This window comes from Falco rusticolus, chromosome Z, assembly GCF_015220075.1.
Source record: "Falco rusticolus isolate bFalRus1 chromosome Z, bFalRus1.pri, whole genome shotgun sequence".
NCBI lineage: Eukaryota > Metazoa > Chordata > Aves > Falconiformes > Falconidae > Falco > Falco rusticolus.
In genome coordinates this window covers 71,763,377-71,785,488 of record NC_051210.1, presented here as the reverse complement: position 1 = coordinate 71,785,488, position 22,112 = coordinate 71,763,377, and the positions used below count along the sequence as shown (strand labels likewise).

The window sequence follows — 22,112 nt, the reverse complement described above, 5'->3', positions numbered from 1 at the left end:
TTAATGAGGACCAATATGATAACAATGTACTGAACTGTTACCATTAATTCCAAGTGATTGTGTGAAATATTTGAATAACTGAGGAATTCATGACTCCTGTTGTGCATATTTGGGTAATTAATGAATTGAAGAGTATTTTACCTGTTACAGCTGATGGCTCCAATTTCCGTGTCAGCAGTTTTTTTCATTCAACATTTACGTAATGTAGAAAATAGCATTCTTTGCCACTTACCATATGCATATTCTTAGTTGATGTGTACTCTTCTCTCTTCCCTAAATACTTTTTAAAGGAAGCTTCTTTTGATTTGCAAACAGTCCTTTAAACTTTTTTTCCTAGCATTTTTATGTTAATTAACTGTGAAGTAGTAATAACCACAGATGGATTTCAAAGTTTATAAAGACAGACTTTTTTAAAGCTGCATTGCTGGAGAAAGGTGTAACAATTAAGTAGTCCATTATACCTATTTAGCTGAGCAGTGTTTGTAACAATAATGGTTGATGCATTAATGTAGATTTTAGGAGCAATACCCATTTCTTTTCCAAGAGAAAGCATAGGAGTATTTATCTTGGGGACTTATAAAAACCCTACTTATTTAGTCATACCTTTTTAAAATAGCTAGCCAGATGGATCCAGGGAATGCTTGTGTATGTCACACATGTCTAATGCCTTTCTTTCTCCTGGGACCAAACTACATTACATCATATTTTGTGATTACAAGACAGAATTTCAGTGGAACTTGGCCATATGGTTGAGTCATCTGTTCTCTTCAGTTTTGGAAGGATTATACTAACGTCTTCAAAAGACTGTTAAATTTATTGGCTTTTTTTAACCCATAAAATTTGGAAGCCTGCTGTCTCTGGCAATGAAAACTACCCCATTTTCAGCTTATTATTTATATAATCCTGTGCAGTTAGTTATTAACTGAACCTGTTAAAGGTGCTGTTACAGGATGCAAAAAAGAGGCTTGTATGGTATTTTGGGTTTCCCATCTCATGAGATGGAAGGGAACCCCAAAGTTATGTGATGTGGATTCCTAAAAGAAATGAGAAAACCCCAGCAAACACACATTCTTTGCATTTTGTTCGTGACTCACAAAGCTCTTGGGTGTTATCTCTTCCCTGAAGACTTGAAACCTGTTACAAATCCTTGTTCTCCCTCTCTCACTCCACCCTTTCATATAAATTATTGAAAAGCATGTTTTGAAAATGTTGAGATTTACCTCCCTGCTGACTGGCCATTTGCTCCTGGGAACAGTCTGAATTCAGCAGTTATTCGTTCATAGTTGTTTCATTAGATATACTTCACAGAATCCAGCATAGCCTTGTTGTACAGTCTCAATCTTCAAAACGTATGTCAGGTAGTGATGGGGAGTCTGACTAGGGGTATTTGTCAGGTCACTCTATTTCTAAATTTCAAAGGGCTAGGGTGGCTTTAGGGAAACGTTTTGTAAGATTTGTATCATTACTAGGCATTTCTTATGTCGGCCCCTCCACAGACCCTGATGAAGAAGCTGTGGCTGTAACAGGGATGTTTTTGATGACAGGAAGGGGGCCGGTAGCACAGCAAGCCCACTTACTTAACATGGGATTGTGTGCTTTGTGTCCAGAGAGACTCTGGGCATTGTACTGCCCTTCAGGATTTTATGCTTTCTGCGTCTTTTTATTGCTGATTTTTAATTTTCAGTGGCTTTTTACTGGGAAGGTGAAAATCTCAAGGTTGTTTAGCTGCTGAGCTCTCCTATTATAGAAATGTGTATGGATCTTGTGAATAAATTGGAATATAAGCTAGACAACTCAAAGTAGGGTTTCTTGATGTGGCAGCAACAGTGTTGCTCACAGAGGGGGATCAAGACTATAACAGACAAACCATCAGCAGCTCTTACCTCTGGTAAGAGAAGAGTAACTGGATGGCTGTGGCATGCAAATATAATCCAGCCTAGAAGTAATTAATAGGAGCCAATCAAATCTTTAATTAAAAAAGAAAAAGGGTGTCTGTTTGTGACTCTTGTCATCTTGTGTGCATAATGCTAGCATGTTTGGTGAGGTGCAGGGTATCCAGATTAGCAAGAGTACTGTAGCGATAGCACTTAGCACTCTGGTAAATCACATATGGATACGAATAGTCAGATGAGAATGGGAGGGTTATTTACTAGTCCATTAATACTGAGCTGGGGTGGTTGCACCAGGCAGCAGATAGCTCAGTCACTGTTTAAACAGGCAAGAGTTAAACCCCAGCTTGAGGCAGTGGAACCAGCTGCCTGGAGGATGCTATGCCTTGCTTTGGCCATGGGCAGGTGAAAGGTGAAGCCATCCATGCCTGCTGAACAGAAAATCTGTGTAAGGGCTGTGCATGTTATTACTCATCCCTGTAGAGAAACAGAGCTCCTTCTGCAGGTGAGGCCTAAGGGAAGGAGCCAGGCTGAGTGCCTGCTTGCTCTTTCTCTCCTTTTACTTAAGGCCTGCCATGTGTGGGCAGTTGATGTTCCGCATACAGAGAGCCTGGCGCATAAAAGACTTGTCTGATTCTCAGTGCATGTGATGTGAAGGATAAACAATGTGGGAAGATATGGTGGTGTGAAATCTCATGTGCTGTTCTCTGGCTGCTGAAGTGTATTTTATCTTTATGCACGACAATTGCTTACTTTTATGCACAACAATCTCTTAAATCTAACTGGGAGTGTTTCTTAGGTGTAACCTTCCTATGACTCTTGGATTATCCTTCTTGCACCCATGGAAGTAAAAGCAGATAAGCTTAGATTGCTGCTTTAGTATTTGATTCTGGAGACTGACAAATATTAGATCTAAAGATCAACCCATGACACAAACATCTAGCAGTGGCCTCGTGAAGATCAGACAGTGAATCTTCTTTGCCTTCTTTTGTGGTTGTGAAGTACTTTTGGAGATTGGGTTGAGCCCTTAAAGACTCCAAACAAAATAACTTCTTGGAATAGGGTTTTGTCTCAATGTATGCACTGTTTTGTTTGGATTTGTTGTGGGTTTCAGAATAGAAGGCTATAACCCTGTAACAGTGGATATATCTTTTACAAGAATGACAAATTCAACTATAAATAGATTGTTTTTCTACTCTGAGTAGTTTTGAGATTTTAATACATATTTTGTTACAAATTTTGAAATTGTATTGCTTCCTACAATGGCATAAAATGGTGTATATATATAAAAACTATTTTAGAAACAAGCATCTAAGATGTTTCCTGGTGCTTATAGAGAATACTAAGATGGTGGAGCTTTGTCAAGATATCTACTTTAGTCTTGCTAGTAGAGGAAAAAAGAAAAAGGAAACAGCTTTCATTGTGAGCTGTTACGTCATGTAAACATCTGTAACACAAAAATAAGGTGCCATGATGGCTTGTTACCTTATGAATACATCTCACAGCAGTGGTAATTCTGTTCAATTAATGCAGTTCTGGACTGTGTGCAATTCTGCTTGGTGCTGAGGTGGGTTTTGTTTGTCTGCAGGGTTCATAATTAGCTTTTATTCCCTTTTGCAGAATAATGGGGATGAAAAAAGGGCAGCAGCTCTAAACTTCATGAAAACCATCTTACAATGCAGAAGTGGCAAGATGGAGAAGTTTTGCTGTAGACATGAGGAAAGATGGAGCCATGGGTCTAAAGCACCAGTCCTAGTGATTGAAGTACTGGTGTATTTGAGTGGGTTCCAGCACGGTGGATGTCCATTTGCTCATCTGGAAACAAAAAGATCCATCAAGTACCTGTGTTCTCAGACTAACTAGTCAACAGAAATTAAAATCTGGGTAGATGTAGTCAGCTCAAATACTCATACACAATAGCTGAATAAACAAACTTTGCTTGCATAGTTGGCATTGTCCCTGTTTCTTACAGCCTGCTTACCATGGAAATACACTTACTAGATAAAAGGAAAGATTAAATTGTCCAGCAATTTCATTTTAATTCTTTTGATTTCACTTGTTCCCAACTGACCGTGAAGCAGATGTGCAGCAGAAATCCTGAAAACTTGGGAAATCTTACGTGCATTGCTATTTGACCTTGATAGATAGCTAAGATCTGTTGATTCAGTAGTTCTTCAGTCTTAAAACTAGAAAGTAGTCATTAGAAAGTAGCCTTTTCCATGTATCATATGCTGGTGATCAGTATCTTGTTTATATATATTTTTATTTTTAAGTGTAAAGAATACTTGAGGATCCTTAGTGTTCCATGGATAATCATTTGAGAAATGTTGGAGTATTTTAAGTTTGTGTTTTGATATCTCATGGATTTTTTTGAAGGAAAGAGCTGCCATGTGTCCAGCAGTAAACAGTAGTCCATTAGGTGTGTTTTAGTTTTAGTAACATTTACTGAGTAATTTCAAGATGAGAGGAACAGTCATCTGAGTTCATAGTAGCTCAAATCTTTAGAGCTATGAGAAAAGACAGACGAATGGGATATGGTCACTTCAAGCAGGATTGATTTAGCTTTTTTATCTTTAAAAACTCTCTTGTGTTTTGTTCTTGTGTTAAGACAAACATTGTTTCATTTATACAAATATACAAAATTAATTCTTGGGGGGGGGGTGTCTCTGTATTAGTGAGAATGATTGGTTGCATATGGTGTGGTTACTGCTACATCCTTTGCTATCTGAAAGTAAAGATTAATCTCCAGTTGCTGTATTGGTGATGTGTGAGGTGATAAACAATGGGCAGTAGCTGGACTTACTGCCAATGCTCTGGCTGTACATTACTAATGATTTAAATGTAGTTTTTCTTATTTTGTCGTAGTGCCTTGCATTTTGTGACCTTTTGCTCATCACTTTTTCTTTGTTTCTGCCAGAATGAAATTGGTTATGTGAAAACGTCAGTCGTTGCTTATAGGAAAATAGAAGCCCTGAGGTACTTAGATGTGATGTTAATAGGAACTCTTGCTGTTCCTCAAATGCAAAGATTGATTTCTTTTATCTTGTTAAAAGACTTAAAAGTAGTATCTGTAGGAAAAATACATTGTCGCCTTTACTAGGAAGTAAAATGAGCAGCACATGTGAGCTCTGTGCCTCCCAACCCACACAGAAAAAACCAAAACAACAAACCGAACAACTCCCCAAAAAACCTACCAAAAACCCCCAAAATAAACAAGAAACAAGTATCTCGGCAAAACAGCGAAGTCGTAAGTGTGTTTCTTTCCATTTCCTTTTCCCTCTTAATTGTTCTTGGAGCACAGTTCACAGCCTGCTGCAAATTCCAGTTGTTATTTAAGCGGAGACCACCCTAACTATTTTTTACAACCCTCACCACCCCCAGCTTGGAGTCTCAGATGACCATTTCAGTCAGGTCATCTTTTCCCTTCTCTGCTGGTGAAAGACTCTTTCATTTCACAGCTTGTAGTCCCCTTTTGCTAGGAAAGTTTCTGGGCAGCCTCCCTGGCTGATAGAAGCACCCTGCTGAGTGACTTGCTGTTCAGTTGCATTATTCTGGGGTTCAGCATGAAAAAATGGTTTGCTTGGATAATAATCACTTCTTTATCTACAGAAGCTACCCAGTGAATGGGTAATTATCAAGGTTTACTGACAATCTACCATTAGTCTTTTGTTATCGTTCCTTGTTCATTCACTTCAACTGCTTCCTGTCTTCCCCGTGGTGCTTTTTTTTCTGTGGTTCAAATGGAATTCATGATCTGACACAAATACAGTCTCCAGTGTCAAACAGACCTCACGCACTTTGTGTGGACAGTTACCCCAAGCCTGGCACAGTAGCTCAAGAAGCAAGAGGGTGGCAACAGACTAACACTTCTGTTTGTAAAATGTTATTTGCATTGTTGCTGCTGTTTCCACCTTTAAAGAAATGCATGTGTAAGCTCTGTGAGCTGCAAACGTTTTGTCTTGTTATGTAAGCATAATTAATATTGTTAGCCACCAGTCACCTAACATAGGGAACATGCGTGGCCAAGTGAAGCTCGAAAAGGTTATTTCTGTTGCAGCAGTTAGTGACATTTAGATAATATCACTATTAATTACTTTCAAGCCCATTGTCATGCTTTGTGTTTTTGACAACTTAATTAGAGGTCAAGACTTCTGTGGTAAAGTTAATGAACATAGCATCTTTTGGTATGGCCTTAAGGGTGCTGCCTCCGTGGTGCAATAGAGGTCAGCTTGCATTGCCACTGGTGCTATATACACACTACCGGCAGACTTCAAGAAAGAGCTGGAGCTACAGCAGTTGAAAGGGGCCTGGAAGGCAGCATCTGCTGGCATCTGCTGAGCTCTGAAGTCCTAGGAGCTGCTGCCACAGACTAGGGTAAACTGTTTCTGATAAACCCAACAACATCCTGCCCCTCTGCAAGGAAGATTTCCATTCCCACCACGCAAGTTTGCTACTGGGAAATACAGTCTCTAAATCAGGGGTGGAGGGCAGGGAGAGGTGTAGGCTGCTTACTCACATACCAGTGACTCCTAGGTTATAATGTTTCAAGATAAGCCATTCTTTTGAGAAAAGCCATTGTCTGTTGTTTTGTTGTTTTAACTTTGCGGGATGTTTTGTCTAGTGAATGCTCTCCCTACAATAGGATTGTTCTACTTTTTAAGACACTCTTGGGAAGTCCAGCACATGTGGACTTTTGTGGATGACCTTGTGATGTTCAGTGTCTTTGCCATGTGATTGTTCGTGACGCCAGTCTTTAAGTATTCCTTTCCTTTTCAGACAGTGAGTTGCTGAGTTTGAAATTATCAGGAATTTCAATTTGTTACTCAGCTTCCCTGCAGTTCTGATTTCAGTGGTGATAACATAACTCAGTCTCCAGTAGGTTTGCAACAATGCAAGGTCACTTAAATCATCTCCCGTAGGCTGCATGCCAAAGATAAAGGAACAAAGTTGTTGTCCTGTTAATATTTGCTCAGGTCTTTGCACATGGAAAACACTGTGTACAAGTGCTAAGTAGAACTATCACCTCTAACATGTTATTTCTTGCATGACATTTACTGGTAATCTTGAAGGCAACTGAGCTTAAGATCCTGGTGTGTTGATGAAAAAGAATGGGTACGTTTTTGAAACATAGTTTTCAATTCTTGAGCATCTCTTGTAAAAAGGAAGATGTTCACTTTGTGATGGAAAATTATGTGTAAAATACGTAGTACAAGCTTTAACTATAAAAAATAAGCTTTGAGATGAAGGTTTCTCTTTGGACTCAAAACAGTGTGTCAGCTTGTCACTACACTGAGCAGTTTCAGCCCCAAGAGTATGGTAACTATACCTTGTTAATATCTTGCAACCATAGAACTATCTCTTGGTTTTCAGAGGAAATAACCTGTGCGTAGAGGAAGCTTGGCGGAGACACAGTCAACTGTCAGTACAGTTAACTGCCAGTAACTGCTGCCGAGTGTGTGTCTGTGGCTGATGGAGCTGCAGTTTTGAGAGTTCAGCCTATCTTGATGGTGATTATTGAAGGTGTTGTGAGCACTCTGCATTTGGCTTGAGTATCATGCCCTTTTTAAACACCAATCATAACTGATGGTGTAAATTGAGTCAATCAGTTCTGTCCTGCCCTCAGCCTCACTTCGTTAACCTTGACCAGACAGTGCCCTGTGCAGGAGTGGTTTTCCATTCTAAGCATGGCTAGCTTTCCTGCCCGCTTCTTTCTCAGCTTCCTAAATACAGAAAACACATAACTGTTGCCAGAGAGATGTTTCTGAGTGAGGCCATATAGCACAGCTTCTTATCTGAAAATTTAAAATTAAGATTAAGGAACATGATTGAGATGAATGTTAAATTTCAATCAGAAATTTTAACCCAGCTCTGCAATGTGGTGTTTGGATTTTGGTTTACCATCATTTCAACTGTCATTGTGTTGTATTTGTGTTTTCTTGCTTCAGTATTGCAGGTGATCGTAGCGGTTAGGATTTATTAGGGATGGTGGATTATCTGATCTCCTGCCTAACTATGCTACTGTTAATAGGAAAAGAATGACTATTTTTAGGCATGACTAAAAATGCCTTCTTTTATCCAAAAACTTGCACTTCCTGTGCTTCGATCAATTTTATTCTGTCTCTTCATTCAATATGCCTGTTATTGCTACCTAAATTGAACAGTATGCAAATGTTTTTTAAAAACTGGGTATTAGGAAAAACTTATTCACTGAAGGGGTGGCAAAGCATTGGAACAGGCTGCCCAGGGAGGTGGTGGAATCGCCATCCCTGGAAGCATTTAAAGAACGCATAGATGTGGTGCTTATGAGACATGGTTTAGTGGTAGACTTGGCAGTCCTGGATTAATGGTTGGACTTGATGATCTTGAAGGTCTTTTCCAACCTAAATGATTCTATAATTTTCCTGAAGACCCTGCTACTACTCTGTGTCAACCTTCGGTTTGATGTGCCCTACATGGGTTTGCTCAGGATGTTACATGTCTAGGCGTCTCTGACATAAAAGGAAACATTCATTTATATTACTTGAAAGAGTGGTAGTAACAGGACTGAAACTTCCCAAGGGGTATTTGGTGGATGGTGCCATGCTACTTGGATGTAACTTGAAAGTTGAGACAGTGCATGTAGATAAAAGCTTGGGGGGGTGGGAAGTGCTGAGGAACATTGTGATAGAGGCAGCAGGATGTGGCATTGGGGGAGCTGAAGAAGGGGCCTTAGAGAAATGTTTGCGCAGCCTGGATAAGTGGATTGGGATGGTTTGTGGGGTTGTGGTGAAGGAAGCTTGATGCAGCAGGTTTATGAAGTTAAGATCTCCAGTTATGCTGGCCATCTCAGTCCTTCCAATACTCTTGGCAGAAGAGAGCATCTTTCATGTGCATGCTTTCCAGGAGAAACAAATGCTGGTATTGTATGATAAACGCCAGTTCAAGGTATTTTTTACACTGAACAGTATTAACTGTAGCTGGGAGTGCTCATGGTTTGCATTATCCCACCAGAGGTTACCACCCAAGTCTTTGGTGGATAGTTGATGATAAGTGTGACTTGTGGGGTAAAAACCAGGCTCATACTACAGGGGATTCAGAAATTATAAGTAATGCAATAATCGCTGCCTCTGTTCAGAGGTCTGCATTTTCTGATGTGCTTGGTGGCTGCGCTGTACTTGAATACATGAGGCACTGTGAGAGCCCTACTGACTTAAATGCCTCCTACTTGCTTGCCAAGTCCTGGGCACAGTGTCTTTGTGGGTGGTATTCTCGCTCCTTCTAGATTTTTTTTTTTTTTTCCTGAAGAAGATGGTTGGTAGGGCTACGGTTCCCTTTTGGAATGGATGTTTTTGAGAGGCCACTGCATGCCATTTGTTACATTAGCTGTACCTTTAACTTCTGGAATGCATTGTGCAATGCTGCTGTTTTGAACACAGGATTGACCTGTTTTTTTCTTACCCACTGTCAGAGGAATACTTGACCAGACATTGATGCCTGATAGTTGTTTCTTTTCTGTGTGGACAGATATATCCCTAATTTCATTTTGAAAATAAAATTAGGTCTATAAATAGATTTACATAACTTGCATTATAGTTAAATATGTATAATTTTGAGACAGCTTGAATATAAAATCGACATTTCAGCTACAGTAATGACATGTTTATTGGTGCCCTAGAGTGGAATTTGTATTGCTTTAATGCAAAGATCCATTACTTTTAGAAGGGCAATATAGAATGATGGCTTTTAAGCACCTTACGTAGAACACAGCAATTTTAGTTTATAAATGAGTATAACTGCTGCACAGTGATGAGGGGAAACTGTATCATTTTGTTTTCCAAGAGCAAAACAAAATTGCTGATACAGTGGTCTTAAAGATGTTATAGCGTCAGTAAGGAAATTTGAAAACATGCAATTGGAAGAAGTAATGTAAGTAGATTAGGTATGTGGCAATCTCTGTTCATTGCTTTAGTAACTCTCAGTCACAGCACTTAGAAGAAGACGCACTAATTAGATATAGAACTAAAATCAGGGGTCTAAAATTACTACCAAATACAGATCTAGTGTTCAGCCTCTACCACTTTCCACTAAGCAGGAAAAAGAATTACCAGCTTTGTCTGAAAAATAAGGAAATGTACACTGACAGGCTTTCCTTGACACTGAGATGAATCTGATAAAACTGAGTGTTTTCAGGGTCCCTGTGACAGACTGCACTCCTTAACAGTTTGTCCAAGTTCAGTTCTGTTTAGTTCTTAAATATGAGGGAATTTGTTTAGCTGTACAGTTAAGCAGGAAGAAAATTTTTAAGTGAGGCATTGTTAAATCTTTCTTTAAGTGTGTGTGGGTGAATGGAGGGGTGTGGGGGGTTAAGGATATGGTTTATAATTACACTAAAGATTCATTACACTTTCTGTTCATGTAACAGACTAATACCATATGTCATAAAATGTTTTGCTTCTAACATAGACATGGCATCATTCTGCAACATCACATTCACTTTCAGAACACTCCAGGCCTCCCCATTCATTATCTCTCTGTCTTCTAGGTGCAGCTTCAACACTAGGTAAACACTGAGGAGTAATTTTGGACCGAGCTGTGTTAGTTTCTCTTGGGTGTGGGATGTTAATGGTAATGTAATAATAGACAGGGATATCCTTATCACAGCAGCTTCTCAAAGGGGAAATTGACTCTTGATCTCAGTTCTTTCTTAAATTTGGGAGTTGGCATTAGTGTGCTTGCTTGCTTATACCAGAATACTGGATATTGGATTATATGTCAGTAATGTTTCAATTTAATGGCTGAATATTGAAGGAATATTCATGAAAATGCTTCTTGAAGACATAGTTGTTTTTGTACTACAAATCTGAATGCTCTTCTGAAACCTGTTCTGCCAAGCATTTTCAGAAGGCCTTGATGTTAACATTTTCTTGTGGCTTATTCTACTTCATGTTTCAGAAGCAAACTGGTTATTTCAGGTCATAAGAAAATCTTAAATTAGGTGTTGCATTTCTTTTTCAAAGTATGCATTAGTATTGGGTTAGGGGTGTGTGTGTGGTGTTTGTAGATTAGCATGTTACCTGCCGTCTCATTTCTTTTCCGAGATTTAAAAAAACCAAAACACAAAAAAACCCAAAGTGCAGGAGTGAGGTACTACCCATGCTTTACAGTCATCTTGGTGATTTGTGGGTTAATGTAATTTATCAAATATCCTATATTTAAATATTTTACATGACTGAATAATAAAAACCAGAAAACAGGACAAACTCCAAAACAGACGGCATTATATGCTGTCAAACAAACAGTGTTAACTGTAAAGGGTTTTATTTACAAGAAAGATACGATTTTTAATTATTAGTTAATTTTTAAAACTGCTTTTAATTATTAAATTAATTAAAAGTATGTTTTTAATAATAGGCTGCCTTTAAAGCATGAAATTCCCTGAAAGAAGACCATGTAACGAGTTTCATTTCAGGTGGAGCCTGCTGCTTGGCTGGCCACTTGCTGTCATGGAGTCTAAATACTGCTAGGAAATTATTTTTATTTTTTTCTCTGATGTAGGTAATGCTATAGAGTCTACTGAGGTTTATTCCAGTGCTATAAGAATAAAGAATATAACCTGCTTAATGTGCATTTACCCATCAGTCATACCACTGCCATAACAGACTACGATTGCTCTTTGTCTTCTGCATGCCATTTCCTTTGGCAGAGCTACCGTTCATACTCTTGGTTCCAGGTGGTGTTCCTTCAACTCCTGTCTGCTCTCCTGCTCAGACTGCAGTCTCCCTGATGTTTTTTTATTTGTTTTTTTTAAATAACTAGTAATCTGGAACACTTTCCTCCTGTTCTGGTTTTCAAGGTGTGCACAGACTGTGAAGCTAGTTCCTATCTGCATGCACTTCATACACTTCTCCTCACAAGTCCAGACAGAGAAGTGTAGAATTTTTTGTTCAGCTGGGGGCAAAAACATCTGTATAGAGCATCAGGACAAAGTGGTTTTTTTGATGTTGTTTGGGTTTTGTTCTTTTAAGTTGGGTATTTCTCAAGGAGCTTATTACTATGTATTTAGATATTCTGAAAGTTGTATAGAATTTGAGTGCTAATGAAGGCAGTCATGCTGGAGATGAGCTGCCTGATGTCAAAGAGAAAGCCATAGTCTGTTGAAGATAACTTCCCTGAGTGTAGCAGGGTGCTAACACTAATCCAAACGCAGCTTTTAATTGCGCTAGATTGCTCTTACTGAAAACTGAACCCTGTTGTTAGTCCTTACTAGAAGACACGGATGCAACTTCCACACCTTTTCAAGAGCTTGTTTTACTGTGATCAGATGGGATGCAGAGAGTTCACTGCCCTCTGTTTTCTTAGTATCTTGCTAGGTGCACCTTGGAGGACTGGTAGAGGAAATAGGCCATGTCCTGACAATTCAGAGGAGAATGGAGAATCAACACATTAGGAAGTAATGTCCTTTCCATGATTCAGCTGATGAGAAGGAGCAACAAGATGTAGTGGATTAAGTTTGGAAATATTTAAATTAGGGATGTGCCATCTATGAGTCGTTGATTTGTTTGTTTTAAAGAAAAATGTAGGGGTTAAAAGCTCAGTAAAGCTAGTTACCACCTGCAAAAGGCAATCTTTTAACCTGTTACTCTCTACAAAGTGGAAGCTGGGAAAAGCCTGAAATATGGAAAGTTTTGGCTGGCCTCTGTTGTTAGGGTGGGGTGTAAATCAGCTGAGACACCTCATTGCTTATCTACATGATGTATGTGACAAAGGTCCCATGGGGCCAGTGCAGCTCCAAAATAGAAACCAGGATGAGACAAAGGAAGGATAACTTTTATATACAGTAAGAACAAACAGATTTTTTTTTACTGCATTACTTTACAGAGTTTCCGTGTTAGACATCATGTTCAGTGATTGCTTATCCCCTGGCTTGAGCCATTAAGCCCTTGGGAACCTGTGCTGCACAGCTTGCAAATTACTTTTATGCAGCTTTCTGTGTACCATTTCTTTGGGATGGGCTTTTGTTTCAGCTTTCAATGGTGATAAATGTGTGCAGGATCATTGAGGAGAGCCTGCACACAGTGCTGATATTAATGTTATTTCTCCCTTCTTTTTCTTTTACTCCAGACCAATGAGTGGAATAAGAATGATGATCGGCTGCTGCAGGCAGTGGAGAATGGCGATCTTGAGAAAGTGGCTTCATTGCTGGGTAAAAAGGGAGCCAGTGCCACCAAACAAGATAGTGAGGGCAAAACTGCGTAAGTCCAACTTAAACTTGTGATTTAAGCACAAGGAGAGGAAAAAACAGCCTTGAATGTGTATGCTACTTACATGACTTAAGAGCCAGAGGGCATCCTGAAAATGAAGTTTTCTTTTTCATCTGAAGCACAGTACATTCCAGAAAGCTCCGTTAACGTAGTCCATATTTGTAATTCTACATTTAAAATGCAATTTCAGGATCACAAATCCATTGAGGTAACTTGAAGTTACCCTTGCTGGGTAGATTGGGGTACCCATTTTAGGACAGGGTGTTTTGAGACTCTGGGAATTTCATGACACTCTACAGATTGCACACTCCAAAAAACATGAATCTCTGGGGCTATTTTTCCCATAGTCATCAGTTTAATGACATAGAAATTAAGATAAATCTTCTTTCTAATGGGTTAGTTTGAACTGAAACTATGGTAACTGAGTTTTAAAACCTTGCAGATGTTAGTGATTTGTGCAACTGTTCCTTGTTTTGATTGAAGTTTGGCAATGAAAGTTTTGTGTGAACGAGATTCCTTTTGCAGTCTCCAATATATTACATGTACAGCATTTTCTTCTATTCTTTCTCTTGTTCTCCTTTGAACATTCTGAATTGTGGAAGATAAGAGATTCCAGTAAGAAAATTACAGTGAAGAGACTGCTGTCCTTAAAATTTCTTTCTCGTGGTATAGAAAGGTGATTCAATGGATAAATGAGAAATACGCATCTTGTGACAGAACCAAAGCTTTCATAAAAATCTGGATAGATGGGGAGAAAGGAAAACAGTTTGTAGTCTTGGAAGAGGCAGCACAAGACAGTTTATACCAAATAGTAATTTCTAATTAATTACTTCTGTGTTATGTTTATTGAGTCACACTCTGCTCCTTGCTTGGTCTGTTTCAGTTTCCCTCGTCTGCTCTGTATCTGATCTGCATCTGAGAGAACTGAATGATAGCAGTGACTCATAATGACCTGCAACTTCTTACTGCAGAAGTCCAGGTCCTCTAATTACTTCAAGTGGGCTTTCTCCACAGTTTAATATGTTTTTAATTTTAAAATTAAGTTGCATAGGCATGTTTTTCTTTCTCATAATCAAAGCATGACTTCCATTGAATCTTCTGAATTACAGCTATGTTTAACGTCATGTTTTTACAGTCATTATAACTTAAGAGCTAGATTCTTAAGCTGCACTGTATCCAGTGTAACACCTAGTTTGCAAATTTTATATATCATTTGATACTATGGATTTTCCTAGGGAGCCAACCAAGACTGAAATTATGATCAGTGAGTACATACAAGCCTCTTAACATATGATTGTTGTAACTGTAGGGATCTGGTGCAACGATTTTCAGCTTTACAAGGATACATGACAAAATTCCCCTTCCCCCTGCCCCCCCTTATTTGCAACTACAAGTAACTCAGTGACCATGTATTTATATCAATGATGCTGTAACCAATAATGCAGACAGAAGTACTTCTTTTAATTGCTTGTGTTGTGGTTTAACCCCAGCCAGCAACTAAGAAGCACACAGCAGCTCACTCATACCGTGTGGTGGGATGGGGGAAAAGATTGGAAGAGTAACAGTGACAAAACTCATGGATTGAGAGAAAGACAGTTTAATAGGTAAAGCAAAAGCCACACATGCAAACAAAGCAAAGCAAGGAATCCATTCACCGTTTCCCATTGGCAGGCAGGTGTTCAGCCATCTCCAGGAAAGCAGGGCTCCATCATGCGTAATGGTTACTTGGGAAGACAAATACTAGAGGTTCAGAGTCCCCCCTTTGTTCTTTTTCCCCCAGCTTTATATGCTGAGCATGAGGTCATATGGTCTGGAATATCTTTGTGGTCAGTTGGGGTCAGCTGTCCCTGCTGTGTCCTCTCCAAGCTTCTTGTGTGCCCCCAGACTGCTCGCTGGTAGAGTGATACGAGAGGCAGAAAAAGCCTTGACTCTGTGTAAGCACTGCTTAGCAGGAACTAAAACATCCCTGTGTTGCCAACACTGTTGTCAGCACAAATCCTGAACACAGCCCCATACCAGCTACTATGAAGAAAATTAGCTCTACCCTAGCCAAAACCAGCACAGCTTGGAACAAATGTTTCAGTGCTATGGAGATCTCTGCTTCTGCTTGTTCCATATGCTCACTTAATTATTGTTTACTTTTTTTTAGTTATTGCTGTGTACTGGTTTAAAAGAAAGCTTGAGAGAGAATGATGAAAACTACTATTGCTGTAGTACAGAATACAGTGTATCAACTTTCATTCTGTTTTCAGTGCTTTGGGATACTTAGCAAAGGTGCTCGGGTTATTGTATCTGTCTCAATTTTGAAAGATAGAGACTGACAGGTGGAAACAATGACACTGATCTGGAGAGGCATAGCTACCAAAGACTTAGCATGACTCAGATCTCCAGTATGGCTTATTAATGATGGGCAGTGTCTTGTTTGTGTTTTTCCCACTTCGGAGTCTTCTTTTTTTTTTAATGTGTGAGAAATGAAGTACAACCACCACTTCTATATAAGTAGACATTTTTCTTGTGTGCGTGCAGTGTGATGCCAGGACTTCATTCCTGCACAGTGATTCTGGGTGCCTAACATAACTGTTCTGACCTATCTCGGAAGCTGTGCTTAGAGGCATAGACCATGCTGCAGCCCAGCTCTGAGGTCTGTTAGTGTCCCACAGAAGCATGGTGCTAGTTTGTCAGCTACCTCATCTGAGACTCTAGTGCTGGGAAATTGCAATCCAGAGAGGTCTTTTGGGGACAGCTGGCCATGATGGTGCTCAGATTTCATTGGTTACGTTTTAGAAAGTGGTCTGCAGTGTTATGTAGGAAGGGAGCTCTTTAGATGAGTGGTCTATTGATCCCTGGGAGTATTTATTGATGTATTTGTTTGCTAATTTGGCTGAAGGTGACTAACCAGAAGAACGTGGTGGATTCAATTATATAACAATGTGCATAATGTGATTAAAAACTTTGGAATGCTTGAAAGCAAAAAAAGAGAAACAATTACATGTTGCAATACAGGTTTGTTAGGTCTGTCATTGTCTGTTCCCTTAAGGTGTGATATGTTTTTTTTCAGATCTTTTCCTTTTCATTCTTTTTGTTAATAACCCTACAAACAAAATTACTGATACTGCCCAGATCTTTATTTGAAGTACAGTAATAGTACATTATTTTAAACAGAAGGTGGAAAGGACTCAGATTTTTCATGCTTAGAAGGGATGCCTCTAAGTTTTTGCTTTATAATGAAATAGCTTCTTAGTATAAAATGCTTGAACTGAGAGAAACAGAGACCAGAACCCAGCATTTTCTCTACTGGTCTTGTTGAGTACTGTATGCATCATTCTCCTGAGTCCTGCTACAATGCGCTTCAGCTCTCGTTCAGTCTTGGACGTAACCATCTATGTTTCACCTGTGTCCTACTTTGCTTCATCCTATCAGTTCTTTTCTTTGTAGCTTGCTGACATGCAGTAAAATAGAGATGCTTAAATTAATGAGGTCTAGGTACCAGTAAATTTCTTACGGGTAATATTTGCAGATTTTTACCAGGAGCTTCAACTCTCTAGCAGTACTTCTGTAAAAAAGTTATTAAAAAATATTGCCAGAGTAATGAAATGAGTTTTTTAAGACTTGCCTGACTTTCCACACTACCGCCCTACCTCTGACTTAGTCCTTTCTATAAACAATCAATTTTAAGGCCATGGAGCAAATCCACCTCTGGCATAAGTTGACACAACCCCATTGTTGTCCCCACTTACACAGCACAGACTATTGCCAAGCACACTTGTAACAGAACCTATCTGGAAATCTGACTCTGCCATTGTAGTCTTATTCTGCCAGATAGGTTTTTTTGTTTGTTTTATTTTGGGTTTTTTTTCCCCAGGTTCCTTAAACAACAAAACAGTGCTTTCCAGTTTGGAATTTGATCATTTAGATCTTACTTAAACTAACAAAAAAGGGATTTTCAAAGAAAGCCTTTTCAGGAGAGGATAGGATCCTTTCATGTACTGCACTTTCCACAAGAGCAAGTGGGCTGTTATTTAAAGAAGCAGCTGCTATTATTGAAGTTGGGGGCACAGGGAAAGAATTTTTGAAAGGATTCAGTGTATAAATGGCAGCACTTCCTTGTCCTAAAGTTATTTTGTCTGTGTGCCAGTCCATCACTGCCATGTTTGCATGTTTCTGCAAGGTACTGAACTAGAATTAAATGCTTATGGCTGTTAAATGAAACAATAGGTGTCTGTAATTTTTTTTAACTACAATTGAATCAGCTGTTCAATAAAGTGAGTCTGACAATGGTACAAAAAAGCTTTAGAAACCTCCACAAATTTACTCTTTAAGGACTCTTACAAAACTATTGTCAATAGCAGTTAGTAGAAATTTTTGTTTGAACCAGAATGTTCATGCTTTGGCTGCTGAATGAAAAATAAATTTTTGGAGCATATTCCAACCCCAAATCCTTTATATTTATCATGTACATAGTATTCATTTTTCTTTTCTTTCTTTTGGATCCTATAGAATAAGGAGGTGGGGTAGGTGGCATGAAGGACATCACTGTTCAAAAAGTAAATCAGGTTTTAATTACCTTTGAGAGAGTCTTTCCTTGTGTGTAATAATATTTATCTTAAAGGAAGCTGCTGGAAGAATACAGACTTACTGCAGTTGTTAATACTCTTTTAGATGAAGAAAAAAACCCACAGAAAATGGTTTAGACAGCTGATCTTCAAAATCGGAGAAGTCATTGAGCCCAGTGCCTATGAAATGAAGAATTGTGTTATCCTCCCTTACTTGATTACAAATTGCTATAAATCCTCTAGGAGACCTTTGAAATTCAGACAGTCTCTATTTTCTTGTGCATGTGTCAAAGGTACTCAGTCTAACATGATGTTCTAGAAGATTTCTTTTGTAGAGTCTGTGTCATATCTTAGAATTGCCTACACACTTCAGTAGAAGAGCATACTACCTTTTGAAAGGATCTTTTGAAAATTGTACCAGGGCAGGTGCTGCAAGAAGGGTCTCTAGTGCCTGAGGATTGTCACCTCTCCAGGAATGAATGGAGTTTGTTGTTGTTCCAGTGGCCTGATATGATCCCTGACAGAATATTTTTTAATTTACTTTTATCACAATATTTAATTTGTGATGGTCCAGACGGTCACAAAAATGTCTAGGTTTCAGAGCATGGACAAAATAAGGAAGACTACAGTAATCTTCAACTGTGTTTTATCTCTAGCCAACAGATGGCTGAAATCTGGTTCTTATTCAAAATTTCCTGTAAAGTTTGTTTCCATGGGAGATTTGGGGTGTAAAAGCTTTTATCTCTCCAGAACTCTCCTGAAGTTCTTTTCACATTCAAATCCTGATTGTTCTTTTTTGCTCCCCCTCTCTCGTGCTTCATTGTTATGAATATAATTAAATAAAGATGTCGATACTAAGTTTCTTGAAAAATGGCTTTCTACTTTAGACTAACAGTTAGAAATGTTAATGAAACGCCCAGGCATGTGTCATAGTTTAACCCCCGCTGGGGGGATGGGGAGGAGAACTGGAAAAAGGTAAAACGCGTGGGTTGGTGTAACAACAACTTAATAATTGAAATAAAGTAAAACGTAACTATAACCACAACAAAACCAACAACAATTGTAATGGAAAGGAGAGAGAAAGGAATGAAAAACCCAAGCAATGCGCGATGCAGTTGCTCACCACCCGCTGACTGATGCCCAGGCAGTCCCCGAGCAGCGATCGGCAGCTCCCAGCCAGCTCCCCCCCAGTTTATACACTGAGCATGACGTTCTGTGGTGTGGAATAGTTTGGGTCGGCTGTTCTGCTGTGCTCCCTCCCGGCTTCTTCCACACCTGCTCCCTGGCAGAGCATGGAAAACTGAAAAGTGCTTGATTTAGAGTAAGCGCTACTTAGCAACAACTGAAAACATCAGTGTGTGATCAGTGTTATTCTCACACCAAATCCAAACGACAGTGTACCAGCTACTAAGAAGAAAATAAACTCTGTCTCGGTTGAAACCAGGACAGCGTGGTTGAGCAAAGCTGTTCCCTGCCAGGATACCAAATTGGACTAATTAACTTTCCATTATGTTCATTATAAGTCAATTGTTAATGTACAGTGAGAGGAAATGCTCTTACCTCCATAACAGAGGAGCAGCACTTAACTTGGATTTTATAATTTGACAATACATGAAAAAATCTACATTTCATACAAACATTATTGTATTGTTTATCGTGGGCTTTTAAATGAGATCCACGGGGTGGAATTCATATTAATGGTTTGTTCCAGGCTCTTGACTGAAAATGTGTTAGATAATTTTGGATGGTTTTGAGTATATGACCCCTGATTTAGACTTGGAGACTTCATGATCCAGTGTTTAGGCCTTAACTATACTTTTGACAGGACTTGAAATCAACAGCATTCAGGTTCTGTCATATGCATTTTTAAAGTAATATTTAATAAGAATTTGTCATATTTTTATACATTTATATTATTAAAAAAACTGGAGGCCATCTTCAGAACAGACAAAAATTAACGTTCTTTAGTTTGATTTCAATTACAAAGATCTTAAGCTTCCCTTCTGAAAAGCTGAAGCTTTTAACTTTCTTTCTTTAGTGATTTCTTATATTATAAGCCAAACAAATTCCACTTATTTAAAGAACAAACTCCCTGTTTCCCATAAAGTACTTTGAGCACCAAGAAACTTCCCAATGGGTTTTACATCTTACATGTACAGGACTTCCTGCAGGTGATAGACTGTTTCCTCTGAACTCTAGCTATAATTTCTGGGACCCATCTTGTGTCTTCTGTTTTATACTTGTTTTGTTCATGCAGGCTGATAGGATGGCTGTTCCTAATAAACTGCTGCATTTCATTATCTATTAGTAGGACTGTCATTTTAGAAAAGGCAAGTCATCTTCCGAAGGGCCCCTGTACACGTTTGGATATCCTGCAAGCCCCCTGTTCTGCTCCTGCTCATGGGCAGGATTGGCCAAACCTGTAATGCAGCATCACGCAGCAGCCGGAATTCCCTGTAAAGCAGCTCCATTCACAGAGTTGCCAAATAACCAGATTTTACCAGACCTGGCCATATTTCGAGAAGTTTGTCAGTTGCTTGGATCAGAGCATAACCAGGATGGCTGGAAGTTTTCATATGCCTGGCTTGAAACAGCTGCATTTCGGCTCTGATGGAGGCAGGACCTCTACTGCCCCACTTACGCATGAGGAATGCTGTGGCTGCTCCTGGCTCTCATTTTACGTGAGCTGGCAGGGGAGCGCAAGGGTAGCATGTCTCTCATGGGTTGGGCCAGAACCAGGCTTTCTACGGCTGGAGGGGACAGGGCTAAGGCTGCAGTTGTTTTTCTGATTTATATCTACATAATGGGCTGCGGTTGTTTTACATGTTTTTCAAAGACTTAGGCAACCAAATGAGCTGTATGTGTAGATTTTAATTACAGCAACTAGTTAGTTTATTTTTTTAGCTTCAAAATGAGGTCTCAGACAATAGACTATGCTGGTGGCTGCTTATTTATTGGGCTTACATATATCACTCTGCATTTTCTGCTGCCTGCTTTACAGATGCATTTTGTGTTAGGGAAGTACTAACTGCAAAATGTAGGAAAACTCTGAATTTGCCTTTTCCTGCATGCGTCTGTGTTCCAGTCCCTAGTCCTCTTCAGAAATGTGGACTTCTAATAGATTTAGTATTACATCTATTCTGAAATGCAAAATAAAAATACATTGCCATAATTGTTTAAAGAGTCTATAAAAACAAATGTTAAGAGGTCATCTTAACCTCTAAGGTCTCTGAAGAATGTGTTACTAGTAGATTAATCACCGTAAGTACATATTACTGCACTTGGTTTGCAATTCCCCTCTGTAGTAAGAGAAGTTTACTTTATACAGTTTAATAATAAAAAAATACAAATAGCTCTGCTTCAAATCTGAAGAGGTGAAGTATTTTAAGAGGAAAAGGCACAGAAACTTCAAAAACAGCATATAACCTCAAGCTATGCTTTTGATGGTGTCCCTCATGTCGCACAAGGATACCCATACTCTGTGGTTCTTGGAGCACTATATGCAGTTCTTAATCCTTGCTGGATTTTCATGCAACAAAAATATTTTCCTTAGATTAACTTTTACTCAGTTGTTCTCAGCCTTCCATCTTTTTCCTGGCCTCTTGTTATGCTAACATGATTTGGGATTTCCTTGCTCTAATTCCATGCCTTTTCAGGTACCGAGGTGGTTATTAGCATTTGGTGGCCCATAAGCAGCGATAGCAAGGGGGTCATGTGGGAGGATGAAGGTCAAGGCAGATACTAGGCATTGCTCTTACTGTTGGTCTTAATTTTAACTTTGCACTCTGTTCTTGCCTTGTAAGAGAGCTCAGAAGATGGCTAGCAGATTTTACATAGCTCAGGAAGAAAGTTATCTGGGCACATCCATGGTGTCCTTGGGGATTTCACCCTATGCTAAAGAGTGGCATATATGTTGAGAAGCTAACTGTGCACCCCTTTGGGCTTTAGATGTGGGATGTGTTTTTAAAGAAACTGGCAGAGGGAATCTTCCTTACTCCTCTGTCTTCCTCCATCCTTCTGAACTTGGCTTTAGAGGCACAGGCGACACTGCTGTCATTTCTAGGCTCTTTAAGCTTTTTGAGACTTTGTTTTTTGTTGTACTTTTGTCCATTTTACTAGCCTACAACACAAAAAATAACAGTAGTATTTCAAAACTTCAGACTTTTTGTCAAGATCTAGGAGTGCACTGAAGCTTGCCCCTGGCAGAATCATTGTTGCAATTTGCTGACGTTAGTTACTGAGGGACTTAAAAAATGGACATTCTGCAGGAAACTTCACATGATAAATCTAAATTGTGAACACTTATGTTTACAATTAACAGTACATGGAAAAAAAAGTCTATATGTTTCAGACTTGAAATGGAAGTTAGGGTTAATGTGGTAAGTGTTTGCCAAAGAAAACTGTGTATGAAAATGGAACTGCTGGAACAC

The 22,112-nt window shown here is 39.1% G+C and overlaps 1 protein-coding gene across 7 annotated transcripts in view; it reads left to right on the top strand.

Annotated features, from left to right (window-relative positions):
* Window positions 1–22,112, top strand: part of RAI14 (retinoic acid induced 14) — an 87,302-nt gene that overhangs the window by 38,439 nt on the left and 26,751 nt on the right. For 4 of the 7 annotated variants that reach the window (XM_037372819.1, XM_037372818.1, XM_037372817.1 and 1 more), the window contains exons 1-2: window positions 8,688–8,813; window positions 12,990–13,120. In XM_037372819.1, the coding sequence (XP_037228716.1) occupies window positions 8,703–8,813; window positions 12,990–13,120 (242 nt within the window). In that variant the 5' untranslated portion in view covers window positions 8,688–8,702. Of the gene's footprint in view, window positions 1–8,687; window positions 8,814–12,989; window positions 13,121–22,112 lie in introns of those variants that run through there. The other 3 variants (XM_037372820.1, XM_037372821.1, XM_037372822.1) reach the window with 1 other exon arrangement.